The following is a 26395-nucleotide window of genomic DNA, read 5'->3' as shown; positions in this document are numbered from 1 at the left end:
TAATAGTCAATTTTATGTGAATATGCGGTTACAAATAAATTTGATTGACTTCAGGCAACTTCCTTGTCTCCCCTGACAACACTTTGGGTGAAAATGTGCCGAGAGAGAAAGCTCAATTTGAGATGCACTTTCATGTCTCTCGAAGCGACATCGATTTAATCAGGAGGAGCTTTCTGGAGCAAATTCTCATGTGTGCCCTGGGTACTGGGTATACATTTTCTCCCCATTTGAGCACTCATATCAATGGAGTGTGGTAAATTATGTATTCAAGAGACAAGTCACGGGCATTTATCGCTGATTTGGGAGTCCTTTCTCTAATGGATTGAATGGTTTGACAAAAAGGAGGAGAAAGCTTTTAAGCCTCTCTCTCTCTCTATGCTACTTTGAAATTCTTTAGAGAAAATTTATTCAATAATTTCACTTTTATTTCGAAAATCAACCAATGTGGGCTTTTGGCAAATAATATGAAAAAGTACAATTTTGAGTGGTGAATTAAAACGTTCAGAATTGTGTAAATTTTTGCTACGTGATATGAAACACAAATTTCCATTTTACTAAATCAATCTTGCTGTTTTCTTTGCAAATTTATTATTTGATTTTGTTTGGATGTGTGTAGGATGATGGATAAAGGGCCAATAGAGAATATGAATTTTCATAGAATGACGGAAAATGGAGTTTTCACGCCTACGTAAAAGTGTCTGTGATTTTTCATGTGGTACTGTTACGTGCAAAATTATCCACTTACTTTACCAAATTGACTCTTTCATTGCTCGAACTCTAATGAAGCATGAATGTGTTGTATATAATTCTTCAATATTGTGAAATTTAGTGAAAACTTACTAAAGCTCTTCTAGGAGCCTCAGTGGATCAGTTGGTAGAGTAGTATCTCTATGTCTGTGAGGTCTCGAGTTCGAAAATCGGCTGCTCCAGATTTTTCAGCAGCCGTATCGAATTACTCCAGTGAATGGATGGAAAAGTAATGCCTAATGCCTTAACTATGAATTGTCTAAACAAGAGAGACTGGTACAGAAACACGAGTTCGGCATAAAGAGATCTGTCAATATAAATACACATTCACTGCAACTAATCCAACCAAGGCTGGTGTGCCGCAATATAGAAACAGCATTGTTTATGTACCTCTGAAGAAACCTAAGAAAATATAGAATGGAGTAATGGGGAGTGCATAATGGGCTCAAATAAAGCGTGTCCATGATAAAATTGTTCCAAATGATTTGATATTTTTATGACAGATGTCACTAGCTCCGCATTGTCGTTGTGTGTAAACATTGTGACACGTGTGTTTACCTTTCTTTTGGTGAAACTCTCATCAAATTCTGATCATTTTCACTGAGTTACGAAATAATAATCAAAAAAGAAGGGAACTGATCGTGTACACCAGAGAAACCGTTGAAACCGAATTAACGTCAAATGAAACATGTACGTCAATGGTCAAAACGCTACTATAACAAACTTATTTTGACGTTAATTCGGTTTCAACGGTTTCTTGCACACCTCTGGTGTACACGCGGACCTTGGAAAACTCTCCAAATCTCCGTCCAGTTGAAACATATTGAGCTATTATCAAATACGATCTGAAGAAGAAGGCTAAACGCGTCGAGAACATCGAGAACTTCAAGAAAAAATGGAATGAAACAACCAAGAACCGCGGTAATGATCTTGTACAGGCCTTGATGGGAAGACTCAAGAAGAAGATTCGAGATTTCGCCAATCAAATAGGAGAATGTAGGCAGCCTTCGCACATTTTTTCGTGCTTCATATTCAGGACTTTTTTCTGACTAAACTGTAAAATGGGCAGTGAATTGCACTACACCAAAAAGTTCTCTGACCTTTAGGGTTTCTATGCATGCCTAGTGTCTATCACAGAATTGTTGGTTTTTCCTGGACAGGAATATGAAAAAAATATGATGATTTGTGCGATTCTTGCCCCCGGAGGCAGCGTTCACACGATGGGGGTTTGGGTTCGTCATTGCTTTCTTTCTCCAAATTAACTTTATCTACAATTAAAAATTATTTTTCCATTGTTATTCTGTACCCCCGTGAACCCACGGAAACTATCACTGCACTAAAAGAAGATATTTAAAATACCTTTTTTCACATTTTCTGGAGCACTGTTTTTTCTTCCAAATGAATATCGAAAAATCGACTATGAACATGTTCACATGGTTTACACTGTCAATAGCCGTCGTCTCATGGAGATGGGAAAGAGACTGTACGCCTGTCGAAGAGGAAATGACCACGAATGTCTCACTGTGGCTTATGAGGCATTTAGTAAGGTTATGATTTTCAAGCTGGAGTTTTCTGATGAATGTGCGAACGCTCACACATTCAGTGTTTGAAACCACACACAGTGTAGTATTTGCGAATTTTCCGCCACAGTGAAAATAATTTCCCTCCGATGCAAAAAATTATTACGTATTATCATCCACTGCGTAAGTGATTTTTTTTTAGAAATGAGATTAACTATGAGAAATCAAATGAAATGTGCGCCATCAAAATTACCCATTTTGGGCCAGTTTTCTATTTGTGATCCTAGCACCTAGGATAGAAGGGCTTGGCTGCCTATTTTTACAAAGAAGATAAGGTTCATAAATACTTAACTTATAGCTAAGAAATGCGGAACCAACTCTTTGGAAATAAAGAGAAAATTCGCATGGTTCGAAAGCTCACACGTGCGAAACCTGCCTACATTCCCCTACTTGAATAAAAAAGCTAATATACCTAATAAATCTACAATGAATTAATGTTTCAAAAAAATATTTTCCTTATTTTTAATATTATATAGACTTTATTTTTAAAGCATTATTCTTGGGAACAATTTTATCGTGGACACGATTTAAGTGGCCTGGATGCAGCAGAATCGATAAAGGTTTAAGCCGACCCATAGACAAATTTTAATCTTATTAAAGCGCTTTGTGAATAACTATAAGCATTTAATGGATTAAGTGATAGAATGCTTGATCTATGATAAAAATATCCCAGGTTTGAGATAGAATCTTCCAATCGCTTGCATTCTTCATTAATTTATTCTTCGTGGGTCAGATGGGCCAATTTAGAGATCGGTGTAAAGGGATTTCCTTTCACAAGATATCCCTCTCTCAGTCTTGAAAGGATCTCCGTAGTCTTAGCTTGCCAAACATCAAACTGGCGTGTGAAATATATCACTGGCGTATAGTTGCAACCGTTACAAGTGTGTATGCGTTGCTCGCAAGACTTATAGCCTTAAGGTGAAAAATTGCTTCCTTGCGACAAATCGTATATAAAATCGCAACAAAATATTTTTCAGTGAGAGGGGCAAAAAGATAAAGTAATAATAAGAGTCTTAAAAGTTGTATTAAGCCCCGCCTCCTCGAAGTTACGCATATTTGTTGTACTTTTTCTCCTAAAACCTGAGATAATCGAAGGACTTAACACAGTAAAAGTTTCATTACTTCTTACTTTATTAAAGAGCTTTTCCTCTTTTTTGCTATGGAGGTAGGACACCAACGTTATGGCGGCGGTGGATGCTGAAAATTAAACAGCATCTCATTAATACGAAAGTGCACTTTCAAAGCATTATTGGTTAATATATTTATATATCTATCTATCTAGGGCACTCAATGGGTCAAGTGGTAGAGCACTTGCTCTCTGATGCAAGTGTCCCGGGTTCGAATCCTCTTTAGGTCACCAGGAATTTTGCTGGCGTTAAAGGTGTTCGAATTGCATCCAGTGATCTTCACTGCACTTGATTCCACGGGCATGGGACTGACAACCTCATCCCGTACAAGAAAAAATAGTAATACATGTCTAGAAATCCCCTTGCGGGAAGGCCTTGTTCCTTCATGGAATGTTGTGCCAGCATTATTATTATTATTATCTATCTGTCTATCGTCATAGAAATGCTATATGCAAATTACAATGTTTAATTTAATTACTACAAATATATGAGGGGGCGTGGCTTATTGTAACCTCAGTGCTTTCTGTACTATTACACTAACTTCACAGCATAACTCCGACTCTAGTGTTTTAGCATATAACTCAAAAGTATTCAAGCATTCCACGAAGTTATATCTACTTCACCGTGACTTTTGTGTGGGAGTGGCGAAAAGCGCGAAAAAGAACTCCAGTATAACTAAACGTGCAATTTTTATTAATCAATAAATTTGAAGAGCCAAAGTAATTTTGGCTCTACACATGCTGTCCTAAACTACCCCGTCCACCAAAAAAAAACAGCATGTAGATTTTGATTAAAAATGACTTTTCATTTTGGTGTTTTTTTTTCTCCTATCTTTTTAGGCCAAACTGGAAACAAAGGCACTAAAAGCTAAGCGACCAGGTTTTACTGATGAAAGATATCACGAAACCTCCTACTACATAGAAAGTGGTATGTGTAATTTGTGGTTTTTTTTTCCTTCCTTAGTCTTCCTGTTCTATCCCCCTCGCACATGACTTTTCTCTCCCTGCACCAACATCGCAAAGTACGCTGTATAAATTATATTAGGGCTGGGCTGTGCGTACAAATAGTGTCTATATCCGGCTTTCCAGGTTCTTCGAAGCTTTCTATTGAGCGTTTCACCACAACTTTCGCGATCGAGGGGTGAGTGGCAGACATTGAATTAGGGAAATTCAGTGTAGGAATTTGGTACATGGAATCCAATAGAACGAAGGCTGACAACATTTGTCCCACTGTAATCCGATTTGAACACTAACGCCGTCGTATGTCGTAGGATGGGGTACAACGTAGAATGTCACGCGTTTCAAATTAGAAATTCCAATGGAATAACTCATGATATCCAATGTTTAAATTAAAGGATTTTAATGATTTTGAACTCAAACCAAGGGGAAAGAATTGACCATCAATTAAATTGATAATGATATGTTAAATTTTGTATTTGAAAATTTTTCCAATACAGGGGATTCTGGGATTATGCATTTAATTGGATTATGCAATCACAATTATGCATTTTTGCCTAGCATTAGGGGCTAATTTGTGAAATCATTTTTGAAATACCCCTAAATGTATGCAAATGTTTTTGATGCAGTAATTTTGAGTGTGTGGCCTCTACACACTGAAGAAAATTATGTCCATATTTGATATGGCCTTTTGGTTTTTCTCCTTCTTTTTGTCCACCTGAAACAGTGAGGAAAACTCGAAAAATCCTATTTAGTATTAATTCTGAATTAACACTATTTAACCCCATTTATTTCTAATTTGAATTTCAAAATTAATTGGATTATTTTATTATTTTAATATTGCTCCTTCAAACGGAAATTCCCCTACCTTTTCATCAATAAATATATCGAAACCTAAATATTAATTGATTCAAAGATACAAATAGCATATTTGAGCACTAGTAAGTGACAAATAAAGCGAATCGTATTAAGATTTTAATGGGAAAGTTTGATGCCAGAGTAATGGATGTTTTTGTCACCGGAAACCCGTAAAGATTTTATGCAACTAATCAAATACGATTAGATTGACTATTCATGGAAAGATATCCAATTAAATTTCGATCCTACGTAGGGTAAATGTGCCAAATTTCGTTGCATGCAAGCGTCAAAGGCTCAAGTTTGAAATGTAACATTTTTAATACCAATTGATTTTTTTTGTTACTTTTTTATAAGGAGTATTGCTTGAAACCTTGTACACAGTTTATTGTCTTCTTTTTCTCTAAAATCATACTTGATATATTTTAAAATGAATAAAAATGTATACGTAGCATTGGTGGCCTATTCCGGCCACCCTCATTCTCATAGTTCCTTGCTCTACCGGAATTCCTCCAATGCCTTTTTCAGATCATCTTCCTCGTCGAAGTGATATTTTTTGTTATTTTTTTTTGCATTGTATATATTCTAAGGTAGGGTAAAGCGATATAATTTGGAATTAGTGTTACAAGTTGGACAATTCTCCGGTAAAAGTTGGACATGGCTTTTTCCTTGATAAGTACAGTACAAAATTTGTTTTTAAGCACAATGAACCAAATTATAAAACTAAAGCAATAAAAATATACAAATAAAAATGAAGTACTAAATTTATCAAGACAAAAAGCCCTGTCCAAATTATACCATTGTCCAACTTGTACCACTTTACCCTATGAAAAAACTAAAAATTCATGGAAATTTGAGGAACAAAAAATGTGGCCGAAATTGCAAGCTGGCCGGAATTCGGTACATTTACCCTAAGTTTGGAAACTAATGCAATTGTTGAAAATTTTATCAAGAAGAGTTATTTTCTACATAAAGATTTTTTTCGGGTCTGGAAAATATTCTTATAATTCATACCTGATATCAATTCACAGCTTTTGTAATTACCCTGCTAGTGTCTCAGCTAAAAGATTACTTTGCCTTAAGAATACTTTGCACGGTCGCAACCTTCATAAAGACTAAATATTTCCTATGTTTTTCAATAAATTGTGACTCATCGCACCCATAGGAAAAATTTAGTCATTATGAAGCTCGGGTCCGTGCAAAGCATGGGCACTTTCTGCTATGCGCCGAAACATAGGCAAAAATGTAGATGAAGGCTTTCAGGCTTCGCACTTCGCACACTTCACATTTTTCCTATCTAAGTCACATATTTCTTAAATATTAGCTGAGATTCTTTACAATCTCAGCGCTAAAAATCGATTTTCGTGGACGTCCCATCCGTCGCGTCCGAAGTACAAACGCTTCTGGAGAAAGAACGGAAAGAGATATCGACAAGCGGTTTTGGGCAAAGGTTATATGTCGATAGGTTTCGAAAAGTTGGTACAGTAGACTCTCTCAATCGGGAATATAGGGCAAAATGTCATCCGGTTTAGTGATAGAAATGAGCGTCAAAGCCTTTGTAAATTCCACAAAAAGCGCTCAATTATAAAGAATCACGATAAAATAGGAAGAACTATAGCGAATTTGAGCGAATTAGCTTCATAATTAAACGTGAAAATTGTCAACAAAATTTTTCGCCCGATTGAGAAAGATCTGATTGAGTGAGAGTCTACTGTAATATTAAACCCCCCCCCACCCCGCCTCCGCATTCCGCCATTTCAGAACACCCCCAAAATTTGTTATCTCAAGTGATAAGCTGGACCTGAGAGATTTCGAATGTTAAAAAATAAACCCCCTCGATACCCCTTACCCGAGCTAGACCGAGCCAAAAATTCAATTTTCAAGTAACTATATCTCCGATTCTGATTATCGTAATTTGAAAAATGTTGATGTTTTGGAAAACTCTCGTAGAGTACTACAACTCTTATGACACACCAATTTCATCCGATTTAATCGAAGGTCCAATTAATCGAAAAATCGATTTTCAAAATTTCGATTTCGAATATTTCGAAAACTGGACTGTGCTTTTTCTTTAAATTTAGGTATGTTGTAGCTGAAGTCGAGACCTTTCCAACGGTGAGTCGTACTCCTCTCTCGATGTCCCGTGACATTGTGCATTTTTATTACGTTATACCACAGAGTGAAAATGTATTTTTCTAAACATTGAGTTATTTGCACCGGGAGGGACTCGAACTCACAACTGTGAGAGTCGAGTCAGAGATCTCATCCGCCCTCGAGCAACGATCTTGCCTATTGCGCCACTGAGATCCCCGAGAATTTATCCGTTTCGACCGCCGAGAATAGTTTGCTCGACGCGAATCTTTACCCCAAAATTCAACTCACAATCGAATTTTCACGAATTCCGAGTTGCAAGCACTCCGAGTTGCACGCATTTCGAGGTCACCTGTAAAGAATCTTAGCTACCATAAGCTTATTTGGGCTTATAACTGATTTTTGTTTTGTTAATTTTATTTACTTCGATGTACCGGGTTTTTACTGCCATTTTGTACATTGCATTGTTCAGTTTAAAAGTTTATTATTCGGATTACAATGTTTCGTGAAAAATGTCCATTCAGATGCTCCAATTGTTGGCACCAGTCAAGCCGGGGGTCATACCGCCCAAGAATCGAACGCTCTTACCAATTGCACCACGAACCCCCTAATTTCCTGAATAAATGGGTCAGATTCATGAAGGGAATATGAAATTTTCGACGCCAGTGTGTGTGCGAAGCCTGAAACCCTTTTTCTTCTAGTGATATTAGGGGAAATTTTCTCTTTGTTTGTAAAGAGCTAGTTCGTTATTTCTTACACTGAGAGAAATCCGAAAAAGTTAAAATAACATTTCAGAAATGCTTATTTTACCCTGCATTATTGATCCGAAATCGGTGTAAATATTATGCTTTTTGCTGTACTTGGGGTTATAGTTACCCTTTCTCATGTTAATTTTACACTTAAAAAGGTGTAAAATTAACATTAAAAATGTTTAAATATTTTTACACCCAAAAATTTTAAAGTTATGAGGAAATAAGGTTAATCGCACCCCCGTTTTATCTCAATGTAGCCATTAGATAATTATTAAGCTCATAAGACGAGATGAGAAATAGTAAGTCAGCTCTTTGTAAACAAAGAGAAAATTCACATAGTTTGAAGCAGGGGCATGACGTTTCCTATGTTTCTAGCGTGCCGAAAAAACTTTTGAGTTTATTAGCTATTTTCTGTCATTTTAGCATGAATTTGCAAATTAAACAAATACAAAATAAAAGTCAATTTAATAGCGAAAAGGCAACCGAAAACCACAAATTGGCAACCTACACAGTTTTGAAGATATCTCGTGAAATGTGTACGAAAACAGGAAAAAATGTATACCAAAACTGGTCGCATTTTTCAGAGCTAAAGTTCACTGTGTGCGAACCATGCCGACATTCCCCTATAGCTCAATGGAGAATTTTTATTTCAAACGAGGCATTTCGCGAAGTATGCCTAGTTAAAGCATCATGTACTTTCATAGTTCACAATCCATAGCATATCTAACTTCTTCTCAAGTATCTTAATTGTTTACAATAGTTATTTTAGTTTATAATCCAGCTTAACTTTGTTTTTGGCTGTGGAAACATTTCACAACTTAAACTATTCGTCCATAATTTTTTTTTTTTGACAAAATACTAAAAGCAAGATGAAAACTTTGCTTAAATGTTTAAATAAACAATATACTAAGTTTACCTACTTAGGAGTGTTCTAACCGGAAAATATGTCTGCCTTGGTAATTGGTATAAGAAAGTTTCAGGGAAAGTGATATGCGATGAAATGCTGTGAGAGACTTGATAAAGTTTATACAGGAAAATCTCGGAGAGGCTTTCGTACCAGTGTAACTTACCCCTCGTTGGCGCGAGCTTTTTTTGTTGTTATTGTTGTAATATGTATAAGAAGTTTGAGGCGTGGAAAAAGGTGGGTGAGTGACAGAATTGCTACAAGTGTTAGCATTAGACTGGTTGGACATTTATTTCCATGCCATAATAATGATGATGATAGTGCTGGTGGAATGTGTGTGAAGGAGCTTTTACCACCCATCCAAAGCGTCTTTCACTGTGCAGGGCAGGAGGGGAGCAAGAGCTTTTTGCGTGTGTGTTGAGGGTGGGTAATAAGAAAAAAATGTTATGGGATGCGGAGGAGAGAGAAAAGTCACATAATGGGTATGCTTTCTGAGCAACTTTAGCAATATAATTTCTTGTAGTTTTTGGTGCAGAAATTTTGTTTCATGTGGGGGGTATATTATGTTTATCCTTTTACCACAATTTTCTCTAAGTCCTTACCCCATATGCAGCAAAAAAAAAAAGAAGGAAAGCCTATACCTAAATACTTAAGTGTTACTTTATCCTTCTTATACACCCAGAAAAAAAAAACTGTGTTTAACCTGTGTTCTTGTGCCTTGTGTCTCTGTCTCTCTACTTGCCTCTGTGTTTTTGCAGGTTTGAGAAAAGTGTATCCGTATTACTTCACATTCACCACCTTCACGAAGGGACGGTGGGTGGGTGAACAGATACTTGATGTCTTCGCACGGGAATTTCGTGCACATCCAGCTGAAGAATATGAAAGATGTATCAAAGCTGGTACATTAACTGTTAATTATGAAAAAGTGCCCACTGACTATAGATTGAAGCACAATGATTTATTAGCTAATGTTGTTCATAGGTAAGTTTATTCCTATTTTTATCCATTTGTATTACCATTCTCTTATTAATATCTTTCACATTTTTTCTCCCACATTCTGTCTATCTCTCTCTTTTTCTCACTCTCTGTTAATTCTTCATCTTCGCCAAACAATTTAATACATCTCATTTTCATTATATCTCTCATTTTCTTTTATTATCTTATCTTTTACTTTTCCAATTAGGATTCTGAAAATCAAGGTAGTTTGAGGACATACAGGCAATTGTTTATACTTTTTTTCAATCAAGATTCTATGAAGCGTGATTTATTGACAAGAAGCTTATGCAAAACCAATTGAAAGTTAATCATTGAGCAACCTTTATCGCCTTTAGGGAAAACTGGGGCACCACCAAACACGGGGTAGCACCAAACACTAATTTTTATTTCTAATCTACTTGGACTATCCCGACCATTTTTTCAGTGGACAAGCATCTCTATAGCTTCTTTAAATTTCTATAAGTCTTGTCCTTTGAAGTCGATTATCTGATTAAAAAATCGCTGTGTTTGGTGCTGCCCCATGTTTGATGGTACCCCAGTTTTCCCTATTGGGCATACAGTAAGTCCGAGTTCGATTCTCTTTAAAAAAAAATTTCTCAGTTTTAATTTGAAAATGTATGATATTTAAAAAGGGGTCCATGCAACTATCTTTAAATTTAAAGTTAATTTAAGTTCATGTTTCTCCTTTTGTTTAGTTCCTGTAAAATTTATTGCGTTTTAAGGTGTTTACATATTATGAGAAATTTCTGTCAAAAATAAACTTCAAGAAACATAAAAAAAATTGCCTACACATTGGTATGAATTTTTGACAAAAAGACAGGTTTTTGAAGAAAATAATATTTTCTTCAAAAACCTTCAAAACTCTTCAAAAAATTCACTAAATACTATCTCAAATACTATCTTCCAATGTGTAGCGGGTAATTTCTTTCAAAAATTTTTGATTCAAATTACCTTGAACTGAATATCATTTTTGATTTGGACATATTATTTCCAAGTAACAAAATTCATGAAAGTCATTTTTGACAGAATTCTTGAAGGTATCACAATTCAAGATTGTTTTTCATAAAAATTTGTTATTTCAGCAGATTTTGTTTCAAACAAATTGTCCAATGTCCGTGACATAATATGTCCAATGTGTAGGCAATTTCTTTCAAAAATCTATTCAGTTCAAAGTAATTTCAATCAAAAATTTTTGAAAGAAATTATCCGCTACACATTGGAACAAAATTTATTAAAGTAATTTTTGACAGAATTCTTGAAGGTATCACAATTCAACATTGTTTTTCATAAAAAAAATTGTTATTTCCTTCTAGAACAAAGTGAGAAAAGCGTTTGATGACGTTCTTTCAGATAGTATTATTGAATTTTTGTGAAAAATTGTCCAAAAATGCAAAAGAAGAGTGTTTTTTTGAAGATGTTGTTCCTAGTGAAATCCAATTTGAAGGAACATTTCCTCTGATTTTTCCACAAACACTTCCACAAACATTTTTCTCGTTTTGTTCAGCAGAAAAATAACAAATTTTCATGAAAAACAATTACAAGAGCAAGAGACTTAGGAATGATATCAATCTGTCAAAAATTTTTGATGGAAATATTACCCAATGTTAAGGCATTTTTCTTCAAAAATTCCTTCAAAAACAGGAATTTTAGTTAAAGAATTCTTGAAATACAGTGAGTGTCAATAGTTTGTTGCCTAATGGATGTTTGAGAAATGAAGTGAAAAAAATGATAGAAAAAAATACTTTTCCAAATTTTTCTTTTTGCAGATGAGTTCCTTGTAATCCGTAGACATTATTTATAATTTTCAAAAAAAATAATTAATTTTATTTCATATCAAAAATAATTGTTTTCCAAAAGTTGGTCATTTTTGAAAAATCAAAAGTTTGTTGCCTCATTAAAAAAACTAATTCAAAATGGTGAAAACGTGCAACCAACTTTATGTAAACCGGTTACATTTTGAGCTTATGTCATTTGATAGGCAAATGGTGGATTTGTACATTTTTAAGGCTGTCAATGGTAAATATACAGGAGTAAAAGTGATGATAAATAACAAGAAATAATCAGTTTTTTGATAATTCATAATTTAGGTTATAATGGCAAATTACAAAAAGTTGAAAGGTGGGATATTGTCCAGAGATACTGCTGGAAGGAATCGGCGTCGCTTAATTGCCAAATTTTATGGAAATTCATGAAAAGTTATACATAAAATGGTCAAATATTATAGTGATGAGACACGAGTACATCTGAAAAACGCTACTGGTAGACCCATGGTTTCGACTCATAAAGTCGATAACCGCATTCTAGGTATCTCTGATAGTAACCCCATGATGTTTGCTTCAAAAATTCAGAGTCGGCTGGTTACAGAAGGCATACAGGCTTCAAAACCAACCGCAATTTAATGAAAGTGGTAAGAATAATTACTTGGTTTGCAGGTTTCCATTGGTAAACAAAACCAATCTGGTTAAAAGGTTGTAAATTCACTTGGAGCATGCTAAAAACGTAAAAATACAACCTCTTACGCAGTTTGGTTTTGCTTACCAATGGAATCTTGCGAGCCAAGTACCTATTCTTATATTTTCTTTCATTTTGAGTTTGATTTTCGAAGCATTTGAAGCCTGTATGCCTTCTGTAACCAGCCGACTTTGAATTTTTGAAGCAAACATCATAGGGTTACTATCAGAGATACCTAGAATACGGTTATCGACTTTCTGAGTCGAAACCCTGGGTCTACCAGTAGCGTTTTTCAGATGTACTCGTGCCTCATAACTATAATATTTGACCATTTTATGTATAACTTTTCATGAATTTCCATAAAATTTGGCAATTAAGCGACGCCGATTCCTTCCAGCAGTATCTCTGGACAATATCCCACCTTTCAACTTTTTGTAATTTGCCATTATAACCTAATTTAAGAATTATCAAAAAACTGATTATTTCTTGTTATTTATCATCACTCTTACACCTATATATTTAACATTGACAGCCTTAAGAATGTACAAATCCACCATTTGCCTATCAAATGACATAAGCTCAAAATGTAACCGGTTTACATAAAGTTGGTTGCACGTTTTCACCATTTTGAATTAGTTTTTTTAATGAGGCAACAAACTTTTGATTTTTCAAAAATGACCAACTTTTGGAAAACAATTATTTTTGATATGAAATAAAATTAATTATTTTTTTTGAAAATTATAAATAATGTCTACGGATTACAAGGAACTCATCTGCAAAAAGAAAAATTTGGAAAAGTATTTTTTTCTATCATTTTTTTCACTTGATTTCTCAAACATCCATTAGGCAACAAACTATTGACACTCACTGTAATTCTTGATGAAATCAGCTCTAATGTGCAGACACCTTTAAGTTAAAGGCTTAACATTTTAAGGACAAGTGGGACACCGGTGTCCCAAAAAGAAAAACTTTTTTTTGACAATTGAAAGGTATTTTGTCCTCTATATAGTTAAAAGAAAAATAAATTTCGTTACTAGGACACCAGTGTTCCATTCGTCCTTAAAGGGTTAAGTGAATTGAACGCCTTAAAATACAGATCGTTATCAAAGAATACAAAATAAACTCTTGATGTTCGATGCAAAAATTTAAAGTGTGAAAATTTCTCTAAAAAAATTGAAAGGAGATAATGCTTTGAAAAGTATATTTGTATTATTGGCTTTACAAAACTTTTCTTTGCTATAGGGTAAGGGCTCATAATTTTGGACAGGGTGCTTATAAGCATCAATGTTCTAAGTGTGATATTTTCAATGCTAATTGGATTTGTTTTGTTACTCTCTTTTCAGAAGGGTTGTTTAGGAACTTTGCAAATTGTTTATTGCCTTTGTTTTTACTAAAACTAGACTTAATACGTTTAAAAATGAATTGATATGTAGAGTTGAATTTGACTCAAATTTTGGACAACTTGGTTGTTAATTTGGACAACTTGGCTGTAAATTTGGACAGCTAATCCGCCTCAAAAGGATGCCCATTGTTCTTCATTTGATGAACCAATCTTACCAAGTCCTCTTCCTGTTCATGTAAGGGAAACGTAGAATGTCACAAGAAGCCCGGAAACTTTCCATATCATTCATTAAAGTGAGTTGACTTCGGTAATTCAAGTACGTGCGGATTCGCTCATTCCCTGACCTTTCCGGGAGCCTTTCAAGGCTTTTCTGAGTAGAGGAAAGTGCTCTCCCTTCGAACGTTTATGCCTTCGAATAATGTGAATTTCTTTTGTTTTTCATAAGAGATTTACACTAAATTATCACGGAATTATCAACAGTTAATGATAAACCAACTAATATTTAATAGAAATGTGTAAGTCTCTTAGGAAAACTAAAAGAAAATTCGCATTATTCAAAGGCATCAACGTTCGAAGGGAGAGTGCTTTCCCCTACATCTCTTTCGTAGAGATGATGATCCTTTGTTACTCCAGGCACTTATACAGCCTAGTCATCACAAAAGTTAAAACTTCACGAAATTTCGTGAGAAAAACACCTGTCCAAAATAAGGATTATCACCTCATTGGCGAATATCTTAGAAAATTTCCCATTTTTCCCATGAAAAAATCTAATTCACAAGGCAAATCTCACTTCAGATCAAATGTACAAATCACCATTAAACACAATATTCAATGAATATTTAATAATATCACTTAAAAATATCGAGTAATGGTCGTTAATACTCCACCACAGCTAAATAAGATTGAAGTAAACACAAAGTTCTGTCATATTTCTCGTAAGCAATTGCTTACACTGAATTTTCAACAAAGGAATTTGAACTTAAATCATATTCAAAATTTAACGTATTTAGTGTCAAAATCTTCCAAAAAGAACAAATATTTAGATAGAATTTATTATTCATTAAATATTGGAATAAAAATCCATAATTTTAATCAATTTATTTTTACACTGAGAAAAAAAGAGTGTGCGATTAACTTTTTTTCCCTCAGAACTTTAACACTTTTTAGGTGTAAAAATATATTAACATTTTTTAATGTTAATTTTACGTCTTTTTAAGGGTGAAATTAACATGAAAGAGGGTAACTTTAACCCTAATACACCTAAAAAAAGGTAATATTTACACCGATTTTGGATCAATACTGTAAGGTAAAATTAACATTTCCGGAATGTTATTTTAACTTTTTCGGATTTCATTTAGTGTAGTGTCCAATTTTACCCTCAAAGTGTCCAAATTTAGAAACTCTCCAAAATTATGAACCCTTACCCTAATGCAATTCAAAAGCAAACTAAAAATTTACGGGATGCTAAAATTTACTTCATTTGGCATATTTTACAGTGTTTACAAAATGAGTCAGAAAAACAAACCACTACATGTCCCCAAACTACCTTGAGGATATCCAATGTCATTGGGATGTTTATTTATCAACTTTTCCAAGCGAAAAGGAGCAATATTTTGTGGTGAAATCAAGGGGAAAGACCCAGATGAAAACCACAAATGGTACCCAAGATTTAACCAGTTTTGAAATTTATGTGTGAATTTCTGCTAAAATATGAAGTAATATCGCACCAGTGAACAAATCACTTAATAAATTCAACAAAATATAGAGTACTTCTTCACGAGTGATTTGTGATGTTTTAAACATCCAAAACAACATACCACATCAACACATTATTGGATATTTTGACGTAGCTTTTGATCTCGAGTTGTATAAAAAAAATTTTTTTTAATCGTGTGATATGATTTATTGTGGCTGAAATGGAGAAATTGATGATGATGTGGGTGGTTCAACATTTTCACATTCGCACATAATGAAGAGACTCATCATCAAAATATTGCTCTCTTTTCGTCGTCTTCGGGGCTAGCAGTATAGAGATTAAATTCTGCAGAGATTTTAAAGTAAGGGAGTTTTATTCTGTGGCAAAGCCATATGTGTACCAATGAGAAAATTCACACAAAATTTCCCAAGAGCTTCGCTAACTCTTGTTGGATATAATTTTGTATATTTTCTGTATATGTCTTCCTCTTACACCCCCGCTCAGCCCCTACCATTTCCTCCAAAAAGTGTTGATTAACTTAAGAATCTTGGTATTTATATTTGTTTTCATAATGCAATAATAAATGATAATTTGGTGTTGTTTGAAAATGTTTCCTTTAAAACTTTTTCCCCTATCTAAGCACATGTATTTCTGTTAATATACCTCCTCTTTGTTCTCGTCTTATCTCCAAACCCACGATAATTTTATTAATTTTGCAGAAGATATTTTACTTAATTCGTTGAATGTTGTTTTCTTTTGCGGAGAACCATTTTGACTTTTAATTTTTTTTTTGGGAAAAATAACAACATGATGATGACAGAATGAAATTTTATTTATTTAATGAAGTACAAGAGGAAACAACACATTACCTCATTATCCTTGTCACTATTTTGTTTTACTTTGAAGTTACAGAGTAATGTGAGGTTATGTTGAATCTTACCCTCTGAAAATTCAAGGCAAATCTTAATCCTAATTATACATGAGAAACCCTTTTTAAACCTTCAATACCCTGAAAAAAAAGTTTTGTTAAGCAAACAAATGGATTTTGTTCAAATTTTGTGGAAAGAATGTTGTTTACCTATTTGACAAAACTTTTTGTCATATTTTGTATGGAAAAATATCCCTTATGTCCAGCGTATAAGAACTTTTGTTTGTAAACATGTTTTCGAAATCTCTTATAAGAATAATGATCAGCGCACAATAACTTTTGTTTGCAAACATGTTTTCAAAATTTCCTATGAGAATGAGCGAGATGCCTCACTCACTCTTATTGAAATGTCAAAAATATGTTTACTAAACAAAAGTTATTGTGCGTTGGGCATAAGCAAGATGACTAGATCTAGCTTTCAGTCTTACTCACGGAAAAGTCAAAAACATGGTTACAAAATAAATTATTGTGCGCTGGGCATTATCCTTTTAACAAACTTTTCTTGATAATTCGACAAAACGTTCTTTTAGAATACAATGAAATTTATTTATTTCATTTGAATATTTTTGATTCGAATAAATTTTAGTTTGGAACAGTAATTTATTGTGAGATTTAAAAACAAAGCAACACAGAATACAATTTTCTTTAAAAAAAAAAAACATTAAATCAATATTAAAATACTGATTTTTTACTTTTTTTGAAGATTTCTCAAACACTATCCTAATGGAAATCTGCATTAATTTTTTAGATATTCGATTTTGTAATGTTCAAAGGCTAGCGCGATCACCTTCCCCTTTCAACAGTATTTTTCAAAACATAGAATTAAAAAAAATACTTGTTTTCTGTTTTGAGGTTAAGTTCAACATAACCTTACAGTTAAATATTGCTAATTTTAGAAAGAACGAGAATGAGGACCTAAGGACTTTTCTTTACGTTTCTATAAAGATGTGATAAAGTTTATCAATCAAGGTTTTCTCAAGTTGCGATTTTGTGATTTCAAAGCAGAAATCGCACACTTGTGAAATCTCAGAGCGGAAATCGCACACTCTTGCGATCTCTGAGCAGGAAATCGGAGATTCTTGCGATATTGAAGCAGAATATGCGTGCGTTTGCATTGTTATAAAGGAAATCGTATGCACTTCTGTGCGAAAGTCCAACGATTGCGATTTCTCTTGCAATGCCAGAACGGAAATCGCACAGTCTTGCTATGTCTGGACAAAAATCGCGCGCTTTTGCGCATTTTGTGCAAGGAAAATCACGCTCTCTATATTTCCGTGAAGGCCACGTACGTTCTTGAGATATTTGAGAAATAAATCGCACGCTTTTGCGATATCTAATGGGCGATTCCAGCAAAAATTGCACACAGTACAAGGAATTGCATATTTTTGCCATCTCAATACAAGAAAGCGTACGCTTTTGCGATTTCTGATAAAAAAAAGTCGCATGCTCTTGCGATTTGTGATAAAGACGTTGTACGCTCTTGCGCTTTCTGTCCAAGAAATCGAACGCTCTTGCTATCTCAATACAAGACAGTATACGCTCTTCAGATTTTTGAGCGAAAATCGCACGTTCTTGCAATTTCTGATAAAGAAATCGCACGTCCTTCCGATTTCTATGCAAGAAATCGCACGTCCTTTCGATTTCTATGCAAGAAATCGCACGCTCTTTCCATCTCAATACAAGAAAGTGTATGCTCTTGAGATTTTCGAGCGAAAACCGCACGCTTTTGCGATTTACAAAAAGACATCGCACGCTCTTGCAGTTTCTGTGCAAGAAATCGAGCGGGCTTGCCATCTCAATACAAGAAAGTGTACGTTCTTGAGATTTTTGAACAAGAATCACATGCTCTTGCAATTTCTAATTAAGAAATCGCACGCCCTTGTGATTTCTGTGCAAGAAATCGCATGTTCTTGCTATCTCAATACAAGAAAGTGTACGTTCTTCAGATTTTTGTTCAAAAATTGCAAGTTCTTGAAATTTATGATCGCACGCTCTTGCAATTTCTATGCAAGAAATCGCACGCTCTTGCCTTCTCAATATAAGTAAATGTACGCTCTTCAGATTTTTGAGCGAAAATCGCACGCTCTTGCAATTTCTGATTAAGAAATCGCACGCCCTGGTGATTTCTATGCAAGAAATCGCACGCCCTGGTGATTTCTATGCAAGAAATCGCACGCTCTTTTCGTCTCAATACAAGAAAGTGTACGCTCTTGAGATTTTTGGGCGAAAATCGCACACTCTTGCAATTTCTGATTAAGAAATCGCACGCTCTTGCCATCTCAATACAAGAAAGTGTACGCTCTTCAGATTTTTGAGCAAGAATCGCACACTCTTGCAATTTCTGATAAAGAAATCGCACGCTGTTGCCATCTCAATACAAGAAAGTTTACGCTCTTCAAATTTTTGAACAAAAATCTCACGCTCTTGCGATTTATGATAAAAACATCGCACACTCTTGCAATTTCTGTGCAAGAAATCATATGCTCTTGCCACCTCAATACAAGAAAGTGTACGCTCTTCAGATTTTTTAACGAAAATCACACACTCTTGCAATTTCTGATTAAGAAATCGCACGCTCTTGCCATCTCAATACAAGAAAGTGTATGCTCTTCAGATTTTTGAGCGAAAATCGCACACATGCGATTTATAATAAAGAACTCGCACGCTCTTGCCATCTCAATACAAGAAAGTGTACGCTTTTGCGATTTCTGATAAAGAAATCTTCTTGACATGTTTGAGAAAAATCGCACGCTCTTGCCATCTCTATGCGATTTTTCTTCTTATGGTTCACTGAAATATCCACTTCATTTCCCCTAGTTTTTTTTATCTTTTCACTTCCATCTTAAATTGTTTTTGGTTACAATTTTATATACTTAAGCATTTTTACACTTGTTGCATTTTTCAAGTTACAGTGGATAACAGAGGTTATGAGACATTTAAACTATTTGAATAAAATGTCAGTTGGTGCAGAAAAAAAACAATACACAGAAAATTAATTCAAAAATTTCTGCTATCCACTGTAAATTGGAAAAAAAATTAAGAATTTACAAATAGAATGAATTATGTCGAGGGTAAAAGGGAGGCGGATATGCCTTTCTTCTCCCTCAGGCAATTTTCATTCTCATCCTTCTGATTAAAAGAAATTCTTCTGAAAACTCCTCTGGTTTATGAAAATTCGGAGAAAACAATACATTGAGCTATTTCTTCTGAAGAAAGAAAAACAAATTGTAAATAATATTTTTTTTTTAATTTATTTTTTGGATGCAGATGATACAATAAGCCCCATTCCCATGAGCAAGTAATTGAGTTATGTTTTTTTCTACATCATTATTGTGTATATTTTTGCAGACATGAAGTACCAGTCACTAGTCAACCAATCACAATAGTGCATATGGACGATGATATTGTGGTTGTGAACAAACCAGCATCAATTCCTGTAAGTGGCTTAAAAGACCGCCATTTCATTTTTTTCTTATTTATTTAGTTTTTTTTTTTTAAATTTTAGAATAATTGCTTTTAGTTATCTTAGTTTTTAATACATAAGATATCATATTTAATTTTGAATTATTACTCTATCCACATTTACAATTTTATTAACATCGCACATCTCTCGAGAGTAACAATTTCATGAAAGAAAGAAGACTTGGGGATATTTTCTTTCCAATTAACCCGACCTTTTGGGATTTTATTGAGGAGGAGTGCTTGATAAGGAGAAGCCTTGGTGGTGCTTTTTTTTTCCTTCTCCTTAAGCTCATTAGATTGAAAAGCTCCTGGTCAATGGAGTGGAAGATGAAAAGCACACCAAGCAATTTAACAGCATTTCACGCACATTTCTGTCATATCACGGTGTTTCCGTTAATTTCAAAAAAGAAAAATGTAACGGAATTAAATGACATAAATAGCTGTAAATAAAACAGCCAACATCATTACCCCCTTTTTTTTGGCAGAAACTCTCCTACTTTATGTATATGAAAAGAAAAAATTCCGTGTGTTTCTCCATTGCTCTAGTACGAATTAAACACGCAATTTTCCATCCCCCTATCGTGAAATGTTCCCTCTGCTCCAATGCATAATTTATGAACAATAATTGCCATCGACCTAAAAGCTCTCCTCTCGCTCTTTGACTTACAGCTTTGAGCAGGATGATACTTTGGGAGAGACAAAGATAAAAAAAAATGGTACACACTAAAACATTCCGCCTTTGTTTACAACATCCCTTGCATATTCCCCCCATATTGGAGCTTTAGGACATAGTGTTTGAAGAAGCTTGTGATTTAGATATTTTGCTATTAAATTGTTGTTGACCTCAATTGAATCTTCATATTGGAAGCTTCATAAACTCTCTATATCCTTCTCAATAGAGAGGAGATTGTGTAGAGGATGTGCAAGCTTTATGCAGTCATCCGATTCTATCCCTTAGGAATTTGAGCAATTTAAACTACTAAGACGGATTATCTCAAAATCATCCCACATTGTATTACTTAATGTCAAATGCTAAGTAAGAGATTCAACTTTAGATAGAGATTTTGCAGGAATCATGGGGTATTTAGCATAGTGTCTTACATTATTTATTTATTTGTAGATATTATGAATTTTTTATTATTAATAGTTAAAGTATTAAACTCTTGGAATTCGGAATAATACTTTTAAATCATATCTTAAAGATAGAAGCCCATAAAATAAAAAAAGAGAATACTTACAATTTTTCCTCGAATTCATTGTCCTATTTAGAATTTCACCTAGTACCTAAGTTAGAATCGTAAATGTTTCAACTGCATTTCACGACTTTATAATTAGTCACGCATTAAAATTATTCGATGATGAATGTCCTGGGGAATAAGAATGAAAAAGTATCGTGTTCCTGAGGTTTTCTCAAAGTACCTTGCCACTTCGTCATTTATTTATGTTTACTCGTTTAAAATAAATTTTATAAATCAATAAAAATACCCAATATTTATGTACAAGTTAGAATTTTCAAATTCAGATAAAATAGTTCGTTATGAAATTCAAAATAAATCAAAGACCTTTCAAGTGAATCCAAATTTGCCCCAATCGGTTGAAAATTACGCTTTCCAGAGCTTTTTAAAGGTTTATGGGCCATTTCCATTGAAAAAGTTCTCAAGAAATTTGTTAGAAAATTTTCAACTCCATAGGTGCTTTTATGAGAAAAAGTTCAATTTGGTTGAACTTTTTCTTATAAAAGCTTAAAAATAAAAATTGTAAACAGTTTTCCACACTGTTCCTATGGGGAACAGCGCCAACCATTTGGGTTTTTTCTGATACTTCCATGCCAATGACTTGTTTTCATTTCACAATGAAGGTGTTTTTAGATTAAATTCAAATAAATTTTGATTCTTTGAAGATGAAAATAGTGCGTGCAGTGAAAAAATATGCCTTTATTGGGGATACGGTATGCCAAAAACACTGATTTACGGGAAAGACGGGCAAAGTGTTAGAAGTGCGTCGGAAAGCAGTAACGTTGCTGTCTTAAAGTGGTAATCGATTTAATTACCCCTCATTATCTCTTTCCCTGCTTCAATTTTCCTACGATTAAAGATATCCTGTAATAGTGATTTCATGAAGGTTTCAGTCGTTTTTATGCATTTTTCCCCCAAAGGTAAATCAAAACAAACAAATGTCAACGAGTTGTTCGTATTCAAAACTGAGCTTTTTTGCGAGCTTTCATGTGAATTGGAAATTACAAAAATATGAAAATTTTCTCAATGGAAATAGCCCTTTACTTTGTAGAAAAAAAAAACGTTAGAATTAAATAAATGTCATTGTCGTATGTAAACGATAAATTTTAAATCGTATCCCAAAATGAAGCATACTACACTATTATTATTATTCTATTTTGAAGTTATAAACTTTTCGAATTCTTATAAATTTTTTTGACGTAAAAATGATAGCTGTATGACACGCCATCTATACGTCAAAGATATCAAATTCAGATCTCTTAAGATAATGCACTACTTCTATTCTCCATTCTTTTTATTATGTTCCGTAAGAAAATTTGCGGAATGCTCGAACTCACGAGATAAAGCTTACAGAGAATTAGTTTTTCACATGATCTTTTGGTGCTTACTGGTCTTCTAAAGATCAAATTGATTCATAAATCACAAAAGCATTTCAAAATCAAGAAAATCGGTATTAAACCGATTTATTACCGATGAAGATCGATGCAGCTGGATTCGAAATTACAGTACTTTTCCAAAAAATCCAAATTTAACCAAATCGGTTGAAAAATGGACCCTCAAAAGCAGTTGACTTTCAATAATTCAATTCACATGTTCGGGGGAAATGTTCGCCTGGACTACATCTAAAACATATGCGAAAATCATTAAGAAAGCTTTGAGCCAATTTTGAGAAAAACCAGAAAAGAACATGGTTTTATGGGATGGAGGGAGGATAGGGGAAAAGAGGAAAAACGTCTAGATATTGTTTTTTTTTATTGGGAGTCATCGAAGACCGGAAGTCGATGTCTCTTACAGTTTGACCTCTAGCTCGAAAACAAACTTAAGAATTATTCAAAATCAGTACTTAACCGGTTCATTACCGATGAAGACCGATACAGCCGGGCTCAGAATTTCAATATCTTTCCAAAAAAAATCGAAATTTAACCAAATCGATTGAAAAATAGGCCCACCAGAACCTCTGACCTTTGACCTTAAATAATTAAAAATGGCGAATTTTCCTATCATCGATATGTTTGGACGAAGTGTTCGCCTGGACTATCTCCAAAACATATCCAAAAATATATCCGCAGATATCTGATACGAAATCTTAAAATTCCTACACACTGTTAAATCAGTAAATCCAATGTATAAATGATATTGAAACTTTTATGGCTTTTAAGGGGTTATATGGGTCTCTTAGGTAAAAAAATAGGCCTTTTTTCTGACAATAATTTATTGTGTCGAAAATATTTTAGGAATTCCAACTTTTGGGATATGAAAGAGTAACTTTGGAACAAAATTGAAAAAATAAACTTTTTGAAAAATTTTGAAAATTCGACCGTTGGTAGCTGATTTTTGGAACCATTCCTCAAAAAACAGACCTTGCCGTAGGCAGTATTATTCCCAGTAGGTTCATCTGACATTAAAAAAAAAACTAAATATACTCTGTTACAGGATTAGTTGGACCCCTGGATGAACGAAGGATTTTTGAAAAAAAAAAAACAAAATTTGGATTTTTGGAAAAAGTTTTTGTAAAAAAGTATCAATTTTACCCTACTTTTCAACACATTTTGTATTGTAAAAATGGTTCTGATTAAAGGAAGTGCAAATCCTTCGTTCAAACACTAGATAATACTTCTCAAAGCAAGTTTGCAAAATTTCAGAAAGATCGGTTCAGTAGACTCTGAGTAATCTTGACTACCGCGACCACCGCATTGTCAAACGGTGTTTTGAGAAGAACGCGTTTAAAGTTTTACAATAATATGCGCGCACGGGCGGAGTGCATAACTAAAACTGCTCTACCTCCGAGAGTTTTACTCCGATTGACTAGAAATTGTCAGAAAATATTTTTCAAATGTTATACTATAAAATAAAAAAAAAATTAAAAAAAAATGATTTTTTCGACCTGAGAGACGCATGTAATCCCTTAGAGCAGAATCACATTGATAGTAATATACTCACCGTATTTCCTTAATATACACATTTCGACGGCTCCATTCCATACTATGCTAAATCGACTTAGCTTTATATTACTCCGAGAGATATATTGTTCCTGAGACCGAGACCTACAACTGGTAAAAATTTGGAGGTCATCAGATGTTCGGGTAATGAGATATTTGAGACTTTTGAAAAAAATTTACACGAGCAGCATAGGAAATCGCCAACTTCAAATGGCTCTCCTGAAAAGTTGTCATTCTGAGATAGCATAGTATGGAATGGAACCGTCGATTTCCATTGCAATTCTTACGCAAATTCTCGATTACCGTATTACCTTATCTCATACTCAGTGGCACTAAGTGAAAATAATATGAAAATTGAAAAAATATAACGAGAATTCGATAAACGGTGAGCAATAAAAACTGTAAGAAAAATTAATCGTACAATTTTTTTTGGTCACCGTTTATCGAATTTTCATTTTATTTCCTCAATTTTCTTATATTATTTTCACCTAGTGAAACCGAGTATGAGATAAGGTAATACGGTAATCGAGAATTTGCGTAAGAATTGTAATAAAAATGCGTAAATTAACGTAATACGGTGAGGCTAGGGCGAACATTTTATTGTCAATGTGATTCTGTCTTCAAGCATAAAAAATTAATGAAAGTGTTTTGAAGTTTCGTTATGAGGGTAAACCGTACAACGCCGACGACGGTTTGGTGCAATAAGATAGGATTTCAAAGTCATAACATAACTGTGTTATCACACTTGCACATTAAAATTTTAATATGATTCACATTAATTGTCGCTGGTGAGAGTCCAAATGTGTAATTTGTGTGTTTGAATCATTTTATATTCAAAATTTGATCTATTTTTTGATAAAAAGGTAGACTTGGCCCGCAAAATTTGATATAAATTGCTTTATAGCATTAATGCGAAAAATTAATGCGATTTTCTCTTTAATTTTTTAATGTGAAAAATATTCATGCTTTAGGTAAATTTAAACTTATTTTTGCAGGCCAAGTCCACTTCTTTATCAATAAATAGAAAAACCTCAAATATTAACTGACTCAAAGACACAAATAACATATTTGGATGCTCAAAAGCGACAATTAATATGAATCACATTAAAATTTTAATGTGCAAGTGTGATAACGCCGTAAGAAGCTTTTATAAGCTTTAATAGAAGAATATTAAACGAGTATTGATTGTTTTTAATTTAAAATGACTTCCTTATATTTAGGTCAAATAAATCTAAGTTAAATCCCTCTATTGACATTAATTAATTCCGTTTTGTGCAAATCTCTTAAGTTTGGAGTTATTATTAAATTTTGCAGATTGAGCAAAATTCACTTTGCTTGGGCGAAATAATGAAATGAACTTTTCGATTTGTGCTAAATGAGACTGCTGAATATATAGATCTTATATAGCTTTGATGACGTACTCCCTATTATTTTAAGCATGTTGGCCCTGGCCAGTGATCCTCTCCTTTCAATATTATTAACAAGTTTCGCAAGTTAATTACCAGTGTCAGCAATATTATGATATAATGAAATCCATAATTACCTTAATGGGTTTTTCGCTATGAGATCCTCACCCTTTTTTGCCACCCCGACCACCCCCTCCTCCACCGCCATCCACCCACCAAAGTCCAGAGTGACAAAAGACGATGAGAACTAAACACTCGCTTCTTGTGCTATGCTTTTCCCACCAGGCGCCTCCATCTTTGCAAAAGCTCTAACCCTTTTTACGCAAGACTTGCTGCTGCTATGTGTTGGGTTTTAGTGGCTGAAATTAAGGATGACTCAGTTAATAAAATGTATTACAGAGGGTACATACATAATGTATACATAACTATTAATTTTTGGGGGGTGGTTGAGGGTGTAATGTGTGGAATTTTGATGTAGTTAGAGAGAATATTTGCTTATATTAGTTTTGATGCTTCCGCAACCCATTTCTCGCTATTTAGCCAGTTGGATGAAAGCATCTGCAAAATGCATTTAATCGTGCCTCACCAAACTCTCTTGACACATATTTTCACTTTTCCCACCTGAAATTTCTCGTGTTTATTAATGAAAATTACTCACATGAACCTCCTCCTTCCCATTTCCAACAAAAGCGCAAAGAAATTTTCAGCTCATGTTATTAAATTTTCACGTGAAAATTGGATGAGATGGAGAGAGATTTTCAGATGGGACAGATCATATTATGTTTTTTTTTCTTTCAATCAACACATAAAATTTATGTAGTTTATGTAAAAACCCCTTTCACGATTTTCATCTGACACTTTTCAATTTATTCTATACGCTAAATTTTTTTGTTGGTCTTTACGTTGAATATTGGGAATAGGAAGATGA

The 26395-nt window shown here is 34.0% G+C and overlaps 1 protein-coding gene across 3 annotated transcripts in view; it reads left to right on the top strand.

Annotated features, from left to right (window-relative positions):
• The window catches only part of LOC129808236 (pseudouridylate synthase RPUSD2-like), a 351794-nt gene that overhangs the window by 250415 nt on the left and 74984 nt on the right, over positions 1-26395 (top strand). For all 3 annotated transcript variants that reach the window (XM_055858055.1, XM_055858054.1, XM_055858053.1), the window contains exons 4-6: positions 4294-4381; positions 9771-9993; positions 19774-19861. In XM_055858055.1, coding sequence (XP_055714030.1) covers positions 4294-4381; positions 9771-9993; positions 19774-19861 — 399 coding nt within the window. The remainder of the gene's footprint in view (positions 1-4293; positions 4382-9770; positions 9994-19773; positions 19862-26395) is intronic.

The sequence above is a fragment of the Phlebotomus papatasi genome, chromosome 3 (assembly GCF_024763615.1).
Source record: "Phlebotomus papatasi isolate M1 chromosome 3, Ppap_2.1, whole genome shotgun sequence".
In the NCBI taxonomy this organism is placed as follows: Eukaryota; Metazoa; Arthropoda; class Insecta; order Diptera; family Psychodidae; genus Phlebotomus; species Phlebotomus papatasi.
This window is presented reverse-complemented; position numbering and strand designations above follow the sequence as displayed.